This window comes from Pseudomassariella vexata (genome assembly GCF_002105095.1).
Source record: "Pseudomassariella vexata strain CBS 129021 chromosome Unknown BCR38scaffold_24, whole genome shotgun sequence".
NCBI lineage: Eukaryota > Fungi > Ascomycota > Sordariomycetes > Amphisphaeriales > Pseudomassariaceae > Pseudomassariella > Pseudomassariella vexata.
Genome location: NW_024467979.1, coordinates 224,972 through 242,534, shown reverse-complemented (window position 1 = coordinate 242,534; position 17,563 = coordinate 224,972). Strand labels below are relative to the sequence as shown.

General features: G+C 49.9%; 5 protein-coding genes across 5 annotated transcripts; 3 read left to right on the top strand and 2 right to left on the bottom strand.

Moving 5' to 3' along the window:
• Positions 1-480: 480 nt before the first annotated feature.
• On the top strand, positions 481-3,471 carry BCR38DRAFT_451507 (Rgp1-domain-containing protein). Its single transcript, XM_040861466.1, has one exon. The coding sequence runs from the start codon at positions 744-746 to the stop codon at positions 3,192-3,194; it is 2,451 nt and encodes an 816-aa protein (XP_040709964.1). The 5' UTR covers positions 481-743; the 3' UTR covers positions 3,195-3,471.
• Positions 3,472-5,310: 1,839 nt separating this feature from the next.
• BCR38DRAFT_451506 (RNase3 domain-containing protein) lies at positions 5,311-10,516 on the bottom strand. Its single transcript, XM_040861465.1, has 7 exons — positions 10,437-10,516; positions 9,841-10,215; positions 9,760-9,788; positions 9,598-9,646; positions 9,295-9,547; positions 6,786-9,242; positions 5,311-6,736 (listed from the first exon to the last, which is right to left on the bottom strand). Exons 2-7 carry the CDS (start codon positions 10,075-10,077, stop codon positions 5,532-5,534), a joined length of 4,230 nt encoding a protein of 1,409 aa, XP_040709963.1. The 5' UTR covers positions 10,078-10,215; positions 10,437-10,516; the 3' UTR covers positions 5,311-5,531.
• Positions 10,517-12,531: 2,015 nt separating this feature from the next.
• On the top strand, positions 12,532-13,670 carry BCR38DRAFT_469550 (regulator of chromosome condensation 1/beta-lactamase-inhibitor protein II; the record flags this gene model as incomplete). The annotated part of the gene is made up of 3 exons (XM_040862810.1): positions 12,532-12,811; positions 12,866-13,187; positions 13,253-13,670. The coding sequence occupies exons 1-3, from the start codon at positions 12,649-12,651 to the stop codon at positions 13,668-13,670; spliced, it is 903 nt and encodes a 300-aa protein (XP_040709962.1). The 5' UTR covers positions 12,532-12,648.
• A 9-nt stretch (positions 13,671-13,679) lies between these two features.
• BCR38DRAFT_120215 (putative proteasome subunit alpha type 2) lies at positions 13,680-15,028 on the bottom strand. The gene is made up of 5 exons (XM_040853466.1): positions 14,830-15,028; positions 14,752-14,771; positions 14,620-14,670; positions 13,944-14,555; positions 13,680-13,881 (listed from the first exon to the last, which is right to left on the bottom strand). Exons 1-5 carry the CDS (start codon positions 14,871-14,873, stop codon positions 13,763-13,765), a joined length of 846 nt encoding a protein of 281 aa, XP_040709961.1. The 5' UTR covers positions 14,874-15,028; the 3' UTR covers positions 13,680-13,762.
• Positions 15,029-15,936: 908 nt separating this feature from the next.
• Positions 15,937-16,760, top strand: BCR38DRAFT_295975 (uncharacterized protein; the record flags this gene model as incomplete). The annotated part of the gene is made up of 2 exons (XM_040854496.1): positions 15,937-16,614; positions 16,665-16,760. Coding segments are annotated over 2 exons (774 nt in total), but the record flags the coding sequence as incomplete, so codon positions are not given.
• Between the last annotated feature and the right edge of the window lie 803 nt (positions 16,761-17,563).

Genomic DNA, 17,563 nt, shown 5'->3' with positions numbered 1-17,563 from the left:
TTTCTTGCAGTCGATAACCGACATGATACCACATGGGAACGGGAATGGGAGTTTAGGGGATGCGCGGCACTGTGCCAGACTTATTATCTTAATGGACTTGCTTTGTTTAGACGCAAATGTTACCACGATGTGGACACTTCACGTTCTATGTACACCCGCTGCATTCGAGACATAGTTGTTTGAACTGACAGAGTCAAAGTTGATATGACATACGTGAGTACGATCACTTTTATCGGCCCGCCATTTTCTTATTTCTCGACACTGGATTGCTACTATGGTAGTACGTACCTGTATGTTTCTTGTTAAAAGGCCACTGTGGATAATTGCAAGACTGCAACCTTCAATGAGGCGTAACTGAGATATTGAATAAAAGCAAGGGTCGATGCAGCAAAAAGATATATGCGCGCGCTTAAGCACAATAAGCTGGGCTAAAGCGGCCGAAAGCCGGCACCCCGGATCTTAGCTCGACGTAATCCCTGACCTTAGCTTGGGCCATGCTGAACTCTCGAGCTGAGATCGTACATCGAACCACTTCTTCAATTCATCCATCAGAGCAACCGGTCGATCATTTCATCGGCCAATGTCTCACCAGTGGCTCCTTTGAGGTGCACTTGATTGACGGCAATGTGGCCACGACGCGTATGATTCCAAGGTTTCTTTCCGCTGCTGCCCCAATGCTCCAGTGGCTCCATCTCTTCTTAGGTATAGCTCTTCCGCCTTGAGGAAGAGGTGTTACTTCGACCATGACGCCCGACGGGCCAAGCAACATTCGAGTCTTCATACACTGGAGCGATCAGACGGTTTTCGCGGGCGAAGACATCCAGTGCCGAATCACCTTCAAGAACGTCGCGAGGCCACCCAACCAATCATACGAGCGATCGAGACAACCCTCGCCCCTGCTGGGCACACCGCGACACAAATCAGTTGCGAATAACAGCCTCACACCTCCGGTAGTTGGCAGAGGTAGGGGCCATCGGTCGACGCTGTCCTTGAACGTGCCATCCAGCAGCTCTCGTGTAAAGAGTGGCACTACACAATGGATTCAGCCCCGAGACCAGCCCCCGAGTCGGCCAGGACATGCGCATAAGCGCTCTCTCTCAATAGTATCGATTGGTTCGGCTGCTACCGTGGAAGATGCCGGTCGCGGACATGCTCAACGACCGACGCATGGTCATGGGCGCTCTTCGAGTCTACAAATAAACTCGCGAGGTAGTCTCTCGAATGGCCCACATTCGGCCGTCTTGCCCCAGCGACCCTACGGCGGCTCGTCGCAAAACTCTCCGTTATTCAACAATCACTCCTTCCCTCCATCTCGACATGCATTTGGCCGGCCGTCAGGGGCCTCTACGGTGCCGAATACGCCACGCGGAGCAACGCACTCTCCTAAGACGGGCGGCGCTCAGATACCCGATTTCAAGTTTCCTATGGTGTTTTCGGCATTGTCCGGAGCTGGGGACAGCACCCCAGGCGCGCAAGGTGAAGATTACGTCACAACGTCGACGTCTGCCACAGGAGGGACGGTGAACCTTCCAGTACGGTCCAGAGATTCGATACCAATCATCGCGGAGCACGCGGCTCTCCCGGCGGCTCGGATATTGTCCACGACCAGTATGACAGGGGGTACGCCTAGGAGCAGCGGCGAATTCTACTCTCTGAGCAATAACTCGAGTGAGACTTTGGCGTCGGAATACGTCACGCAACCACTCCGAAATGGCGGAAGACCACCCCATAACCGACGAAGCTCGGGTCTTTCTGGTTTGGGTCATCTTAAAGCACCGGAAGCTCTAATGATGGGATATGCCCAAGTCCAGGGTTTCTTCACCCTTGACGGATCCTTGATCAACCTGGGGCCTTTCGAGCAAGTAAAGCGGAAAGCAGTCTTGGGCGGTCAAGGAGGAGGTGTTATAGGACTTGAGTCATCAAAACGAGACAGCGGACTGCTGAAAACCTTCGGCTGGGGCTCTTGGGGCAATTCCATTGGCGAACTTCTTGGCGGAGGCGAAATGAGCAGCATCAAAGAGATGCGGGGCGTTGCGAGCACAAAATCTATACCACTGCTTTCCACGCCTCAGTCGATTCTGTTTGTGGACCTACAACTTGCTCCAGGAGAGAGCAGAACATACGAATACTCGTTCAAACTGCCTAAGGGGCTCCCTCCGACCCATCGCGGTAAAGCTATGAAAATATCCTATAGTCTGGTTATAGGAACCCAAAGACCGGGCGGCTCAAAAGAGCAGCAAGTTCGCTCAGTTGAGATACCTTTTCGCGTACTTGGCAGTGTCAACAGCCATGGAGAAATCTTGGGCCATGATCTTATGTCCCCTTACATCATTCTACGGGATCTAGCCCACGTCCAGCTAGCAAACAACAGTGATGTCCCGAAAATGGGCAAACCGGCCCAACCAAACTCGACACTGAACGGTTTTATAGGATACGTCGAAGAGCTCCTCGCACAGCCCCACAATGGCCACGGTCTCCTATCTCCCACTGCGGTAGGGCCATCCTCTAGGCGTCCCTCCATGTTCGAAGACGCGTCGACCGCCAAAGAAGCCATCGACCTAGCCATCCTGCGCTCTAACATGTCCTCCTCGGAAACGGGCCAGAGCTCCAATCGTTTCGAGATAGCCCGGAACGGCCAGCGCGTGGGTGTCATCATGCTAGCTCGGCCGGCGTACCGCCTCGGCGAGGCGGTCAGTATGGTCATCGACTTCACCGACGCCGAGATACCCTGCTACGCCGTGCACAGCGCCCTCGAGACGGCCGAGCGCGTTGAGCCCACGCTAGCACTGCGAAGTGAGGCGAGCGTGCATCGTGTGACGCGCAAGGTCTACGGTAGCTCCAGCGAGGCGACGCTATTTGCGAGACGCGTCGTCTTCAGCCCTACTATACCGATCACTGCAACGCCCGAGTTTGTAACTAGCGGCTTGAGCCTGGAGTGGAAGATCAGGATCGAGTTTGTGGTCCCCTCGTCGACTGCGGCCGAGGATGAGGAGTCGGAGAAGCAGGCGAATGGGCCGCATCCGTTGCTAGAGGAGATATCGAGGGATGAGCGGGGTGGCTTGGTATTGGTAGGGGCGGAGACTCTTGAATGCGAGAGCTTCGAGGTTGCGGTGCCCTTGAGGGTTTATGGCGCGGTTTGCAATGGGCTTGAGAGGTTGGAGAGGGATGAGGCGGAGGAGGGCTTGGTGGTATAACATTCAGGCTCATTACCGTGAAGGGACGAAACTGAGCAAGGGTTTATATAAATTACAGGCTTGGCGATGTGCATGGGCTGGAAAGTTTGAGGGTGAACACGGGTTGGTTGGTTGGTCTTGTTGGACAACTGGTGGTGGATGGTTACTTAGAAAGACAGGGCTTCGTATAGGGCACTCACTAGGCATACCTAGTTACATAAGATGAGTCGAATAGGTTAGACTATATTACTCGTAAGTAAAGCACATTCTTGCATCATGAATAGGCAAATGAGTGTCAGTTTAAAAAGCCGTTCTTATTTAATAGTTAGGTGCATGCGAGCTGGCAGTTTCGTCTTTTGAATAGATTGGGCCCTTGAAAAGATGCGACGGCGCCCCCGGCGAAAAGGCTATCATCACAGGGGTACTACCATGTATCTAGTCGCAATCAAAAACTACAGTTCAGGGGTTAGATTGTTTTTCAGCACTGTTAAGATCCGGTAAGGCGATCAACGATAGGAAGTTGTTTGCTGGCTGCATCACGATCACGCACGGGGCCAGTTAGCCGATTTCCAATGTCTCAATAGAAAACTAAAACATATTCCGTATCGTCAGGCCATCTCACCAAAATTTGATCAACCATTGTTGAAGTTAAGTTCTATTTTTATGTAACTCTCCTTCCTAGGTATCAAATATGACTGAACAGCTTGCATATGTCATGCCTGCCCAGGTTCGTCCGGACCGCCATTGAAAGGTTCTGTATCACTTTCCACGGAGTAGTGAAGACATGATTCGTGAGCTTCGTGTCAGTGACAACCTGTTATGCCAAACGATCTGTTGTTATATATAGTGCTTCAAAACTAGACTCTGCTAGATTGCCGGAGAACCTGCCATGGAAATAGCGCTTTATTTAGTCCATCTACTAAATTAAGTAAGCCCGGTCAAACTCACTCTTTTCTTCCTCCTTATTCATGAAAGCCTGAATGCGCATCTATCACTTTGTGTGCCCGTTAACTTGGTTGGCATACCAGAAACCAAGAATCCAGTTCCGAATGTACGCCAGAACACATCTATTCCCACTCGGCACCAGTCTGATCAATCACTACCTTGCCGTCACGACGCTTCGCAGTCTTGAACTCGCGCTTCGGCTGTCGTCTTCCGTTGGGATTGGCAGCAGCAACAGCAGAAGAAGAAGAATCAGTAACAGGGGCAGAGGCAGCAAGTCGTCTGACAGGAAATTGCTCGCGCCTGAGGGCCTTTTTCTCCTAGTTGGCAGAGGTGATTTTCTCGATGGCGAGCTTCTTGATCTGGCTATAGCTGTATTCGCCTAGATCTACTGGGACGGCCCGGTTTATTCATTTTTGCGTCGGATTCTTTTCTGCACTGCAGGCAGCTAGAATGAAAAAGGGAAAGAAGAAAAACTGTGACTACGAGAAGCGGAGAAAACAAAACAAAACCTATAGTAAAACTCACCTGGCCTCTCTCTAAGATGCTCTAGAGCGAGCTGCTCGAGTGCGTTGCGCGTAATGTCGTCCAGCTGATCGATGGGAATGGATTGCGACTTTCTGTCAGGGGTTCGGGGGATGAGGCCCTCATCCTGGAGGGCCTCTGTTTGGGTGGTTAGTATGAAATACATCAGGTTCAGGGGAAAGGAGAACTTGATTTGCAACTAGTATAGGAACTCGAAGATGATGATGGGCTCCTTGTAGTCCAGGTACTCACAATCATTGACGTTAATGGGCTTCTCTCTGCTGATGACAATGCTAAACCCAGTTGTCAGAGCATGTCAGTGTATATTTGAATCCAGTGAGATCGCATCAGACAAAAGGGACAAGCAAGCACTTGCACGAGCCATAACCCTGAATCCAATGGAATATATCAGGCGAAAGAAACAGGCAGGCACTTACACGAGCTGTCCGGCAGCTGTCTAAAACCATGCTGCTAGGGAGGTTGAGCAGGATTCTACATTTGATGAATGCGACCAGGAAGGAGAGGAAAAATACTCGTTCGTGTTAGTAATAAAAGACTTGAACGTTAGAGGATTGGATAGGGGCTTTTGACTATACCAAACGTTCTTGGTTTACAAACACAATCGTTCACTCAGAGGGAGGCTAGATTTGTCCACATTGGGAAAGCTTTTCTCAATTTAATTCCAGTATCATGTGTCTGAACACACTTAACAACGCTCACGAAAGCATTGAACCGTTGTGATATGCAAATCTGTAAGCTTCCTTTTCACTTCATCACGGCCAGCTATGTCCAACGCACACCTCGCGACTTCCCATCACAAGTGCCCATCGTTGTCTAGCAATAAAGGCAGTGTATGAAGAAACTCAGGGCATCATGTATCCAAAAAGAAAGCTAACTCTTGCGAATCTTGTAGTACGCGGCTTCAGCAGCCTTCGTCTTGATCTCCTCCTTATTGACACCACCACCAACTTCAACAACAAATTCGTCATCAATAAAGACCTTGCAAGCAAGGTCGCCCGTATCGGGATATCTCAGTATCTCGTATTTCACAACTTTTGTGGCTTCCAGCTCGCCCAGCTTGTTCTTGGGGTGCATGATATCGACCTTATCATCCACCATCCGTCTCATGTAGGCTAGGATCCCTGCGCGCTCAACAAATCCCCTGCATACATCCATTGAGCCTGAATCCATCCAGACAGCACCCAATACGCTCTCAAACAGGTCCGAGAAGAACTTTGGAATGTTGAGGTGCGCGAGCAGAGACCAGGGGTAAGTCGGGCTGTGATGGAGGGCATCGAGGATGACCTTCCGTTCCTCAGCGTGGCGTTTCTCAGTCGCTTGCTGCCTGGCAACAATTTCTGGCGATGAAAAACGCATGAATTTCCACATGGGCTTCTCTTTGATGGACTCGATCACACTGCCGTCAATGACATGTGCGGTAGTCTGTGGGATGCTCCACTCCATGACCAGGAAGCCTAACAAATCCGCATTGACGAGTGCAGTACGGAGAAGGTGCATGTCTTGTTCCGACAACTTCAATTCCCAAAGAGCCGACATGACGATGTTGTCTAGAATCGCATCGCCTAGGAATTCGAGTCGCTCCATGCATAAATCAGTGGATGTTCCTAAACTGAAAGACCCATGTGTTACCGCTTCAAGCAGCAGTTTCTTGTTCTGGAATGAGTGTCCGATCGACTTTTCAAGCGAGATCAAGTAGTCTGGAAGATGGGTGGACTTTGAACTTCGCGAAGCCAATACTTTTCGGCCGGTGTCGAGATCATACCACTTGACCTCGGGAATGAACACTCGAATGCAATGCAGGGCTTTCATCATGCCGCCTTCCAGAAAACAGGTGCCAATTAGAGCTTCGACAACATCCGCCATAACCTTGGTAGACTCTTGACGAGAGCTAGTTTGCTCTTCGCTACCCTCGGATAGCAGGTCCTGGATATACAACGGACGCCATTTTTTGCCCGTGAATTGAGTGGTGAGGATGAACTGAGTTAGGCCCGTCGTCTCGGCTGCGCGGCAGAGCCTCGAGTTTGATACAATCAGGTCCTTCTTTTTCGAGAGATAGCCTTCAGGGAACAATGGATCTGGACCAATGTTTCAGTATTAGTCGTTTGGAGTTCAAGGCTGACTTACGGATAACAGCCACATTAACTGTAGCAAGGAGTTTGAGGATGGAGTCGCCAAGGAACTCGACTCTCTCATAATTGCTAGCTTCTCTCGCTGCAGGTGAGCTGATGGCACTCACGATTGCATCGATGTTTGTGATAGCAAGGTCCTTCAAGATCGTTGCGGACAGTTGACTGGCGACGAGGTATATCTCAACCATATGCGTGATTGAGGGTATCAATGAGCCAAATTGGAGATCTCGAATGTCAGAAGTATCAATAGTGCAGAGAGAGGCTGGCCAGATGCGCTTGTATGGCTTGGAAGAAATTACTCCGGGATTGTCAGGGATGGGATGCAGGAAGTCCTGACGCCGAGACCACTTGCGAAGTGATAGCCATGGAACGTCAGTTGGATGTTCCATCAAGCATTTGTCAAAATTCTGGACTAGATCGAGAGGCGGCCGGGAGCACAGCCAGTCCTCGAAGAAGTATGGGTTTCGAAAGGTATCTCGAATCAGATATGGGAAATTACTGCCAAAACTCGTAACTAGCTCTTGAGTGAGCTGCTGGTTTCCAAGGTGGTCCACGTCCATAGCTTGAGATCGAGAACGAAATTGCACGACATGCTGGTCATTCTCTTTCAACGCAATGCGGTGTCCGTATGCCAGATCAATCAGTCTCATTGTCTGGTCCTCTTTACTTGTGGCAGCTCTGCTCAATTCGCCGAACTCTACCTTCCATGATGAGTGTTTTTCCCTGTAAACATTGAAAGCTGGGATATGAGGAATCGCAAGGGGTAGCACCATATCGAACTCGCATAGTATCTGTCCCTGATCTAGGACCTTGATCGGACGTTGATAAAGGAGCGAGTCTACCCCAGCTTCGGTCCAGCCCTGTGCAACTTGAGGCCACGGCATCCACAGGGGCCTGAAAAAAGCCATGGGTGGTCTCGTTTCGACTCCCTCGAGCAGCTCGCTATCATCCAAAGGCAGAAGATAGTCATTGACAAGACCGGCTTTGTGAAGAGAAACGTAAGCCTGAAACGCCGCATCCTTGCTTGCATTCTTCTCAGAATACCAAAAATTTTCTCCGTCCACCCGGCGAAGCTCTCTCGGTAAAGATATGGGCAACACGACGGTTGCCTTCATCTGAGGAAGCCTGGACTTCGGGTGCCAGACCTTATGCATCACATAGTACGGTCTCCAGTCAACAAATTGCCGTGATCCAAGCACAGCACAAAAGTGTTCCAGGTGAGGCTTTGCCTGGTCCATGTCCAGTTTCGCTCCGGTTCGTGGAACGTAATAGGGACCGACGTAAGATTCCTCATTGGAATCATCCAGGCTGTCCAGTTCCTTAATTTCCCTCAATTCGTCCTCATATTTTCTCTTCATACCTTGTTCGAGTTCTTGCCATTGGGTATGACGGCTAGAATCTGGATCGTCCATTAATAGGACGAGATTCGACTTTTGCATCCTGGCTCTTCCACGGCGTTGGATAAAAGACTTCAGGTTCGCTGGCTCATCGAAGCAGATCACCAGGTTGCATGCTGGCACATCAATGCCTTCTTCAAGCACATTTGTAGCTATAAGGAGATTGATCTTGCCAGAACGGAAGTCCCGAAGGTCATCATCGTCTCCACGGATCAACTCTCCGACATTTCTTCGTCGTTGAGCGTGCCGAGAAGTCCCACACACAGATCCGACTCGGAAACGGTCTCGTGTGAGAGGGTGGACCGACAATAGGCGAGCCAGGACAGCGACGGTGGCTGTCTCTTTCACAAAAACAATACCAAGCGCATCTTGCTGGCGAGAGAGGAGAACCTCCAAGAGCATGGCCACCTTGGGAGACACCTTCATATCATCAGGTGATGAAGGAACAGTTGTCTCAACTTTCTGCAAAAGGCTTGCTAGATAAGTTTTCTCCTTGACCGGCCATGTCGCGAACGTTGCGTCTTCCTTGCCGACCGAATCAAGAAACTGAGCCACTGCGGTCGAGAGGAAGAAATCTACTGCCCACTCTCCGAGCTCGCGTCGGACAGTCGCGCTTTTCCGTTGGAGTCTCCTCACCTGATTGAAAATATTTGTATCTTCCTTTTCGAGGGCTTTTGCGAGAGCTATCCGACTGCGTTCCGTGTTCTCCACCATCAAATGTATGATATAAGGATCTTGAAAAATGTCGAGACCCAGAGCAACGCAGTCCAAGCTTTTCATAGTTGGCGTATAGCTCTCATCCATTTGGGGGCCGTATTTTACGCAGGAGATGGATGGATGATTCACGTGAGACAGCAATTCCGTCTTGTGCATGGCGGGAGTTTTGCACACAGAGTCCAGTGTCCTCTCTATAACCTCCAGATAGTCAAGAGAAGATCTCATGATTGGGCTCGCGGTTAGGCCCAGTATTGCGGGGATCGGAAGGCCAGCATCCTTGGAGTCTCTGTAAAAGGCCATCACTTTACTGCCGGGATGTCTTCCAACACAATTGTGTGCTACTCGTGATGAGTTGCTGACCACCACTATGCTCACAAGATGGCAACGTACCTTCATCGAACACTATCAGGGAGAGTTTTTCCATCCGTACAAAAGTGTGAGACAGGGCGTCAAGCAGCACTTGGTGTGGGGAGACGACAATACTTGTGTCTTTCAGGAATGCATCCCATAGTGTTTGGTTAGTCCAGGTGTCCACACCATCATCGCCGCTGATAAACTTGGTTTGCACAGCAGGGATTGCTTTCTCGAGGACTGAGAATTGCTGAGAACAGAGGGCAACCGTTGAAGCCAAGAACCAAACGATCTGGTAAGTATCAGTAAAGCAACTCCGTATGAACTGCCAATTCATTATACCTTGCCGGGAGGGGAGCGTTCAAGCTCGGCTTGTATTCGACGTACAGCACTACAGCAGCATTAACATATTGCATAGCAGGCCATGCAAGTTCATTTTGCTGCGACCGTTCTTTCGGAGTCATGGAGGCCATGACGTGGAGTGAACTCAACTGAAGCACTTACACTCGTGTCTTGCCACTACCTGTGTCCATCTTCAGGATTGTAAGTGCAAGCCCTTGTGTGAAAAGAGAGGGGGGATCGCACCGTTACAATAATATTCTGCTTGAGGCTTACTTCCAACATCTCAAGCTGGTAAGCTCGATCAGGACTCGTTGGTTCATAAACCACTTGCTCAGTCGATGACAATACGGTATGGTCGACTTCTACCGTTGACGGAGAATCGGAATCATTGTGACCCCGTGGTATGACCGTAGGCTCTGGGTCGGTGCCAGTATTTCCAGAACTAGAGCCGGCGGTTGAGTCATCATCGAGGGTTGCCATCGTTACGCTGCTTTTTTTCGATTGCACGGCAACGGGCGTTTATGGGTCTGTTGTTGGTGTTCGTGAGAAAATGGGAGGCTACTCAGACCTTGAAGACACAAAAATACTCCGATGTTGCGATTGGGGATCTCTTATGTTCTGCAAGTTGGTCATCAGCTCAAACTGTGCAGGAGGCCCATGGGAAGATGGTGAAAGTCTGCAGGAGGCCAGCCACAGCGAACGAAATGAATTGCAAGTAGAGACAAGCAAACGGAGAGCCCAGCTTTGACGGGTAGCTGCGTCACTGGCACCCGGTTGAGGACGGAGTTGGGTTGAGTCTTTGAAGAAAAAACGTAAGAACAATATTCACAGTAACGTACCCCACAAGCAAGTTGGCCACTTTTTCTTGGCACCGTACGAACAACCTTTTAATTAACATCTTTACACATACCAAGATGGGATCGAATTGGAAAGAAAGCGACATGATTCTAGCGTGTCAGGCGCTTCAATCGAAACCCGAATTAAGCATCCGACGCCCTGCCCAACTCTACAATGTCCCTCGTACAACTCTAGCTAACCGAAAACGCGGACTACTATCTCGACGCGATACTCGACAATCTAGTCATAAGCTTACGGAATCAGAAGAGTTAGCGGTCGTACAATACATACTTGACCTAGATTCGCCATCATTTCCTCCCCGGCTCCATGGTGTTGGAGCTATGGCTAACCGACTGTTCCGTGACCGTGGCGCTGGATGCGTCGGCTTCAACTGGGCCTCGAACTTCGCACGACGACAACCAGACCTTCGGACGCGTTTTAATCGAAGAATCGACTACCAACGAGCCTATTGCGAAGATCCTGACGCGTATCGCGCGTGGTTTACGCTCGTACGAAATACAATTGCGAAATATGGTATCCAAGAGGCGGATATCTATAACTTCGACGAGACAGGGTTCGCGATGGGCTTAATCTCATCCGAGATGGTAGTTACAAGTGCCGAACGACGCGGAAGGCCTCGTACAGTCCAACAAGGCAATCGAGAATGGGCTACAGTAATCCAGGGTATTAATTCGTCCGGCTGGGCTATCCCGCCGTATATTATTGTCGCGGGTCAAAACCACCTCTTATCCTGGTACGAGAATAGCCCATTCCCGTCCGATTGGGTAATCGCTGTAACCAAAAACGGTTGGACAACAAATGAGTGAGGCGTAGACTGGATTCAGCACTTTGATCGCTATACGAAGGATCGTACGAAGGGTGTTTATCGTCTTCTTATCCTCGACGGGCATGAGAGCCACCACTCGACTGACTTCGAGCTATATTGCAAAGAGCATACTATTATTACACTTAGTATGCCTGCTCATTCGTCACATAAGCTCCAGCCTCTCGATGTAGGCTGTTTTAGGGCTTTGAAAAGGTCGTACGGCAAAGAAATTGAAGACCTAATACGGGCGCATATAACCCATATCTCGAAGGAGGATTTCTTTTCGGCATTCTATAGGGCGTATCGTACGACTATAACTAAGTCGAATATCCAGGCAGGTTTCAGGGGGACAGGACTTATTCCGTACGACCCGGAATACGTGATTTCACAGCTGGATATTAAGCTACATACGCCTACACCTCCCGGGAGCTCGTGTGGCGCCCCCTTAATCTGGGAATCAAAGACTCCAAATAACCCAACCGAGGCGCAATCCCAGTCTGAATACGTTAAAACCAGAATCGTACAGCATCAGAATAGCTCCCCGACGACAATACTTACGGCTATTGACCAATTTTCACGTGGTGCGACGGCTGTTATGCATCGGTTAGTTTTACTTGAGGATGAGGTTACTACACTTCGGAAGGCCAATCAAGAGCTAAGCCGTCGTCGAAGGACTAAAAATCGACAGCTACAAGATGGGGGATCTCTTAGTTTACGTGACGCTCAGGACTTACAGTCTCAACGGGATATTGAACAGCAGCTACAGGATGATATACATGTAAGTCGTCGTCGTACGAGACCGGCCGAACCACGCCGACGGCGCTGTAGGATCTGCGGAGAGCCCGGACATAATGCTCGTACTTGTGAGAATGATAAAGATACGTACGAGGAAGAGGATTCCGATTAGTTTGAATTATTATTTTTTAGTTTATTTAAGTTATTGAAGTTATTCATACCGTGCCAAGAAAAAGTGGCCAACTTGCTTGTGGGGTACGTTAGATGGCTTTGAGCCATTAATGTTTCTGTCAAAGAATGGTTCAGTTGAAGCGGAAATCCGAATGTTGAGAAAGGCAAGTGTGGAGAACCACACTATACGATTTCCCTGTCAATATCCATTGAGAATAACTTTGAAGAACACAAAGAGTTACCACAAAGAGTTATCGCTCCAAATGTAGGCATCAATATATCTGGTGCGTCTAAAGGTCCTGGCTATTACTATATATATTTGGGGAAAGAGGGATTTTTGGGGGGGACGAGGGGGGTCGGCGAGGGGGGCCTTTAAATTTCAAGGCTGGAGGGGACAAATGGTGAGAGCACCAATCTGATCAACGGAGAATAGCAGGTTTGGCAAACCAACAGAACCTCCACGCAACGACCAATTTGGCGGAATGGAGCTATATGCCACGGGTTTCAATGCCTGGAATCAACTCCGATTTGGGGGACCCGATGCTTCGCCCGAGTCGCAAGATCCAGATGATTTACATGGCTTCAAACTTGTGCTGAGAAATAGCTCCTTTGAGCCCCCACATGCTTCCCTTTCCTGCACTCTAGGTGCGGCACCTCTTTATCAAGGCAGGTGGCCCCAAAGCTGATTTGTGTATGTAGTAAAGACTCCTTCCAGCGTCCTGTTTGCAGGGTATCCTGATGACTGGGTAAAGCTTCATGATCTCAGGGACAAGATGATTCAATGTCTTGCCGCTATTGCCGGGAATGGCATCATTGCCGTCTATAGTGAGGGGAGCGTCCAACAGTACCAGTCATTAGCCCATTACAAAGCAATGAAGGGCCGAACAGTACTTTCAGACTGTGAAATTAACCAGATCGTTGCGTACGAGACAGGCTTCGCAGCCCTGTCGGCGGGCCAGGTATGGACGTGGGGAGACGAACGGTATTGCGCATGCCTTGGACGTGAAGTGTCGGAATCCAGGTAACCCATGCTCGAAGAAGGTCGAGTTCGTACGAATAAGCTAACGACGCATCGCAATGCTGTAGCCCGGCAGAAAAGCCATGTTTAGTGATACAGCTGGAAGGCCTGCCTACAGGGAGGATAAGAAAGCTGGCCGCGGCAGGCTATCTCCTCACGGCAATAACAGAAGGTGATGATCTATATGCTTGGGGTGGTCATCCTGGACGGCCTGTTATCATCGAAGGTATTTCTGGAAGTCCATCGCCCGTCTTGGTCGAAGAGAATGACATACGAGATTGTGCAGTTGGGGAATTTCACGTCATCGTCCTCACCTCGCATGGAGATATCTTCGTTATTGGGGACAATGTCAATGGTCAGCTTGGCTATCCAATCGAGAAGGCATCGTCATGGACCAGAGTACCTGGAATAGCAACAGGCTCAACCATCTCAGCCGTCGTGGCCGGCCTAAGGAGTTCGTTCATAGTAGTCGTTATTGCCAAATGATCTAGAGAAATAGTTTGCCTTATTGGCCCTCTATCATCCTCTATAGTACAAGTGGGTGCCGTCCTTCCGCAAGCAATCCATAACGCCTATGATCACAGATTTGTCAAGTAGTCCTCAATCTCTTGAGGAGTCAGCTTTCTGAACCGGGGGCCAGTAGCTCCCTCCACACCCTCAACACCGAGGAGGTGGTCGGCTGGTGGGCCCACAATGCCTGTAACCAAGTTAGTAGTGATTTCGTAACTGAAGCGAGTGTTTTGAACAATCTGAACCTACCAATCTCAATGGTCTCTCCATTCATCTCGCCCTCGATGGTCTCCTTCAACGTCAACAACGCAATGTGCACTGCATCCTCGAGCTCCAAGCCCTCGGTGTATCTCTTCTCCAGGAAGGTCTTGGCCGTCGTTGCGCTCTTGCCAATGGCCGTCGCCTTCCATGGGAAGTAACTTCCGGACGGGTCGACTTGGTACAACATCGGCCCACCCTTGAGAATGCCGCCAGTCTTACCATTGGGCTTTTTGGAAGGCTCCACGTCTTCTCCCTCGCCCAGGACTTCGGCCTCTTCTTCCGGCATGATGCCTTCGTCCCATCCCGCGATCAACAAGCTGACACCGTACGGTCGAACACCACCAGATTGTGTGGCCTCTTGCATCACTCGGGCAACGTCTTGCACCAATATCCTGGTCGGGGGATACTCGTTGTAGACTCGCTTGTAGCCAGTGTGGGAGACTTTGCGCGCTCTGTCGACGAGAACTCTGTAGTCGGGGCCCATGCCTGAATAAACCATGCCAATGTTGGGGGTGATGAGGCTGATCTTGGACAAGGAGGAGGGGTCGGCGAGCGGGGATGATGACTTCTTCTCGGTGGCTAGGACTATTCCATTCGTAGCTATAACATGTCAGAGGTGGTCCATAGACGGCAAGTGCAATGGCAGAGGTCTTCAGGAGCCGACCTTTAATTCCAAGCGCCGTGACACCCTGGTTGACTGCGTTCAAGGCGTACTCTGTCCATCATCAAGTCAGTAAACACAGGTTTCGTTGATTATTGTCAAACTTGACATCGCATGTGGCAAGATGTGCCATACCAATCTGCACCAGTTTCCCGCTGTCATCATCAACATTAGTGATACAGTAGAAGCTAGAGGATCGTTAGAGGAGCTTACCTGGGGGAGAAGGTCGTCAAGGAGAACGAGTACCGGTCCGCCATAGCTTCGGATGTGATGGTTCTGATGGGATGTACGAGGCTTGAAGCAAAAATTCGGGTGTTTGGCCGGTTATTTGGGGGAAATCGTGAGAAGCGTAAATGAGGCTGTCAAATCATGGAAGCTTGCCAAACAGCTGCAAGTCCACGCATCGCGACTTCAGCCTGGTGCCGCCCGGGCCACCTATCCCGAGTAAGTACCCAGGTACTCAGATGCTTGGTCGGAAGCCGGCGTCCTAGAGCTCCGTGCTTTCGGTTCGGGGTTTCCACTTAGCTGGGCAACATTTTCCAAAGTCTTCATTTCCCACGAATACACCTAGCCTCGCCCTGTTTTCTTCGTCAAAAAACACCAGATTGTACTGAAGCCATTCGACCGCACCGGCGGTGATTGGGCTATTCTGCTCTTGTTTTGGTCCAGAATCATGATGTCAACGGTGGAGGGCAAGTGACGCAGGTACACTTGTATTCGTTCCATGGATTAGTCCGCTCAGTTTCTATTGATTTCGGCATTTCCTTGTTACGTTTTGCCGTTTCCGGGGGCTCTACACAGACGTGTCCTGGGCAGTCATCACGGAACAACAGCTTTGCCAGCTCAGCAATACAGTCTGTCACGCTAAGGCCCTTTGTCTACCCCTTCAGCTTCCCCCCCCCATGAACTGTCCAAAGTCGGTCGTCTCATGAAGGAGACTTTTTCTCAGACTTGAGAAACAATACAATGGTGAGGAGCCGCCCGTCGTGTTCTATACAAAGCTTCTTTTAGTCCCTCCCCGCCACTCCATTTCCTTGAAAACTGTCTTTTATACTACACCCTTCTTCTACCACCAATCGGACTCGCTTTGGATCTGCTGTACGGTGATTCTTAGGATTGCCACGCAACCCAATCATAGCCAACTGCTTCCAAGAACTGGTCCACCACTTCCGCAAAATAATTGCGAATATCTTAACACCAAGCATGGACCATTACGCAGCAGATGAGGACATTGGCCTTGGAGCCGCCGCTGAACAGCCTCAACAAGCTGAGGCGAACCAACAAGGAGATCAATACGGAGAGTCGGCTAAGCAAGATGTCCGGGAGTGTCGGATATGCCGCGAGGAAGTGAGACCAACCTATGAGGAGCAGGGCTTCGCCAATCTGGACCGAGCTCGAGGAAAACCTCCGAGGAAGACATACTACAGCGAGGAAGACGGATACCTGATTAATCCTTGCCTGTGCAAGGGATCTGCGAAATGGATCCACGAAAACTGCTTACAGCAAACAAGATATTCAGGCCTCAACCCCGATCACATGTATCGGTGCCCTACATGTAAATATGAGTACAAGCTTCAAAACTTGACCTGGGCTCGTTGGCTTCGAAGTCCAATCCTAGCCTTTGTTCTTGCTGTACTCATCCTGGCTGTTTCTATCTTCCTGCTTGGATTCGTGGCGGACCCGATCTTGAACCTCTGGATCGACCCAGTTGGCGCAATCACAGAGGGTATAGGAATCCAACTTGACCCGGAGGAGCAGGCAATATTCGATGAACTAGGCATCAAGGAAGGCTGGCTTACGCACTTTGGGAAGGGCACGATGTCTCTTGGCGTGCTTGGATTTGTCAAAGCCTTTCTGGCAATGACACCTTGGCAGTGGTGGAATCTTCGAGCCTCCGGTGTCGTTGGTGGACCTGCCCGCCGTGGAGGCACGGGGCGTGATCGTCTGGAAAACATGAGTTTGGCTTTAGTCGTGATCGGAGTAGCCACCTTCTTTTGGGTAAGTCCATGCCCCAGCTTTTCTCCTTGACTATGCTAACTTGAAAATAGGCCGTCTGGAAGGGCACCCGAGCCTGGACACAAAGAACGCTTGATCGAGCCAGCGAAAAGGTGATGAACGTCCAGTCGGATGACGACGATGACGACGCAGACGATGGTGAAGAGTCTAGAAAGGATCAATGATGAGACTGATGTGTGTAGGTAGTGACGAAACAACATTCCTGTGACGTTTTCCTCCTCAGATCATGTGTTTACAAGCATGGCCTGCGTGACCATTGCACACTCTTAAGTTGCCTCGAAGATGCTCCTCCATATCTTGTCAACTAGTCTGTGTGCAGATATCAATGCCTTGCAACTGTCTTCGAGCTTGGGCGTCTTGCACTTGTTCATTACAGACTCGGTTCAAGGCTGTCAACCACTAAGCTAGCGTCGGTCACTCTCTGGAGTTTCTGACTTTCATTTACTGCCAATTAGCCCATCGGGGAAGTTGGTGAGATGGTAGTTTGCTAGGTTTGACACATTTTGGCATCCATTGGGTATCTAGATGCGTATGTAGCTACTCAATTTCAGGCAAATTTTGTTCGTATGTTCGTATACCTGATTAAATATTTATATTAGAAGCTGAATGTTGATGGCCGAGTTCGTTGGTCACAGGAGCTTAATACTTGTGAGATTCTGATCACGTCGTATAGTGCATTTGAGAGGATTGATCAATCAAAGCAAGATGACGGCTCTGAGTGAACGTACATAATCCGTATGAAGTTTATCCTCGGCGTTTCAGCACAGAAGAACAGAAGAGGACCGGATTGTGGACTGGATAACCGACGAAACACATGCAGTACTGTAATGACTATAGAAATACTGATAATGCTTGAAATAAATGTGTGAGAACAAAGGATAACTTCGACCGAGGCTATACAATTCATGGGATTTTTTTGAGTTGCCAGTAC

Coding starts and splice junctions, on each gene's coding strand:
- BCR38DRAFT_120215 (XM_040853466.1), bottom strand. CDS start 14,873: ATGGCGGACCGGTACTCGTTCTCCTTGACGACCTTCTCCCCCAG. Junction 14,772..14,829: donor TTGACGACCTTCTCCCCCAG/GTAAGCTCCTCT, acceptor TGATGATGACAG/CGGGAAACTGGTGCAGATTG. Junction 14,671..14,751: donor CGGGAAACTGGTGCAGATTG/GTATGGCACATC, acceptor GATGATGGACAG/AGTACGCCTTGAACGCAGTC.
- BCR38DRAFT_451507 (XM_040861466.1), top strand. CDS start 744: ATGACGCCCGACGGGCCAAGCAACATTCGAGTCTTCATACACTGGAGC.
- BCR38DRAFT_451506 (XM_040861465.1), bottom strand. CDS start 10,077: ATGGCAACCCTCGATGATGACTCAACCGCCGGCTCTAGTTCTGGAAAT. Junction 9,243..9,294: donor CCTGATAGTGTTCGATGAAG/GTACGTTGCCAT, acceptor CATCACGAGTAG/CACACAATTGTGTTGGAAGA. Junction 6,737..6,785: donor AGTTAATGTGGCTGTTATCC/GTAAGTCAGCCT, acceptor ACATTGGTCCAG/ATCCATTGTTCCCTGAAGGC.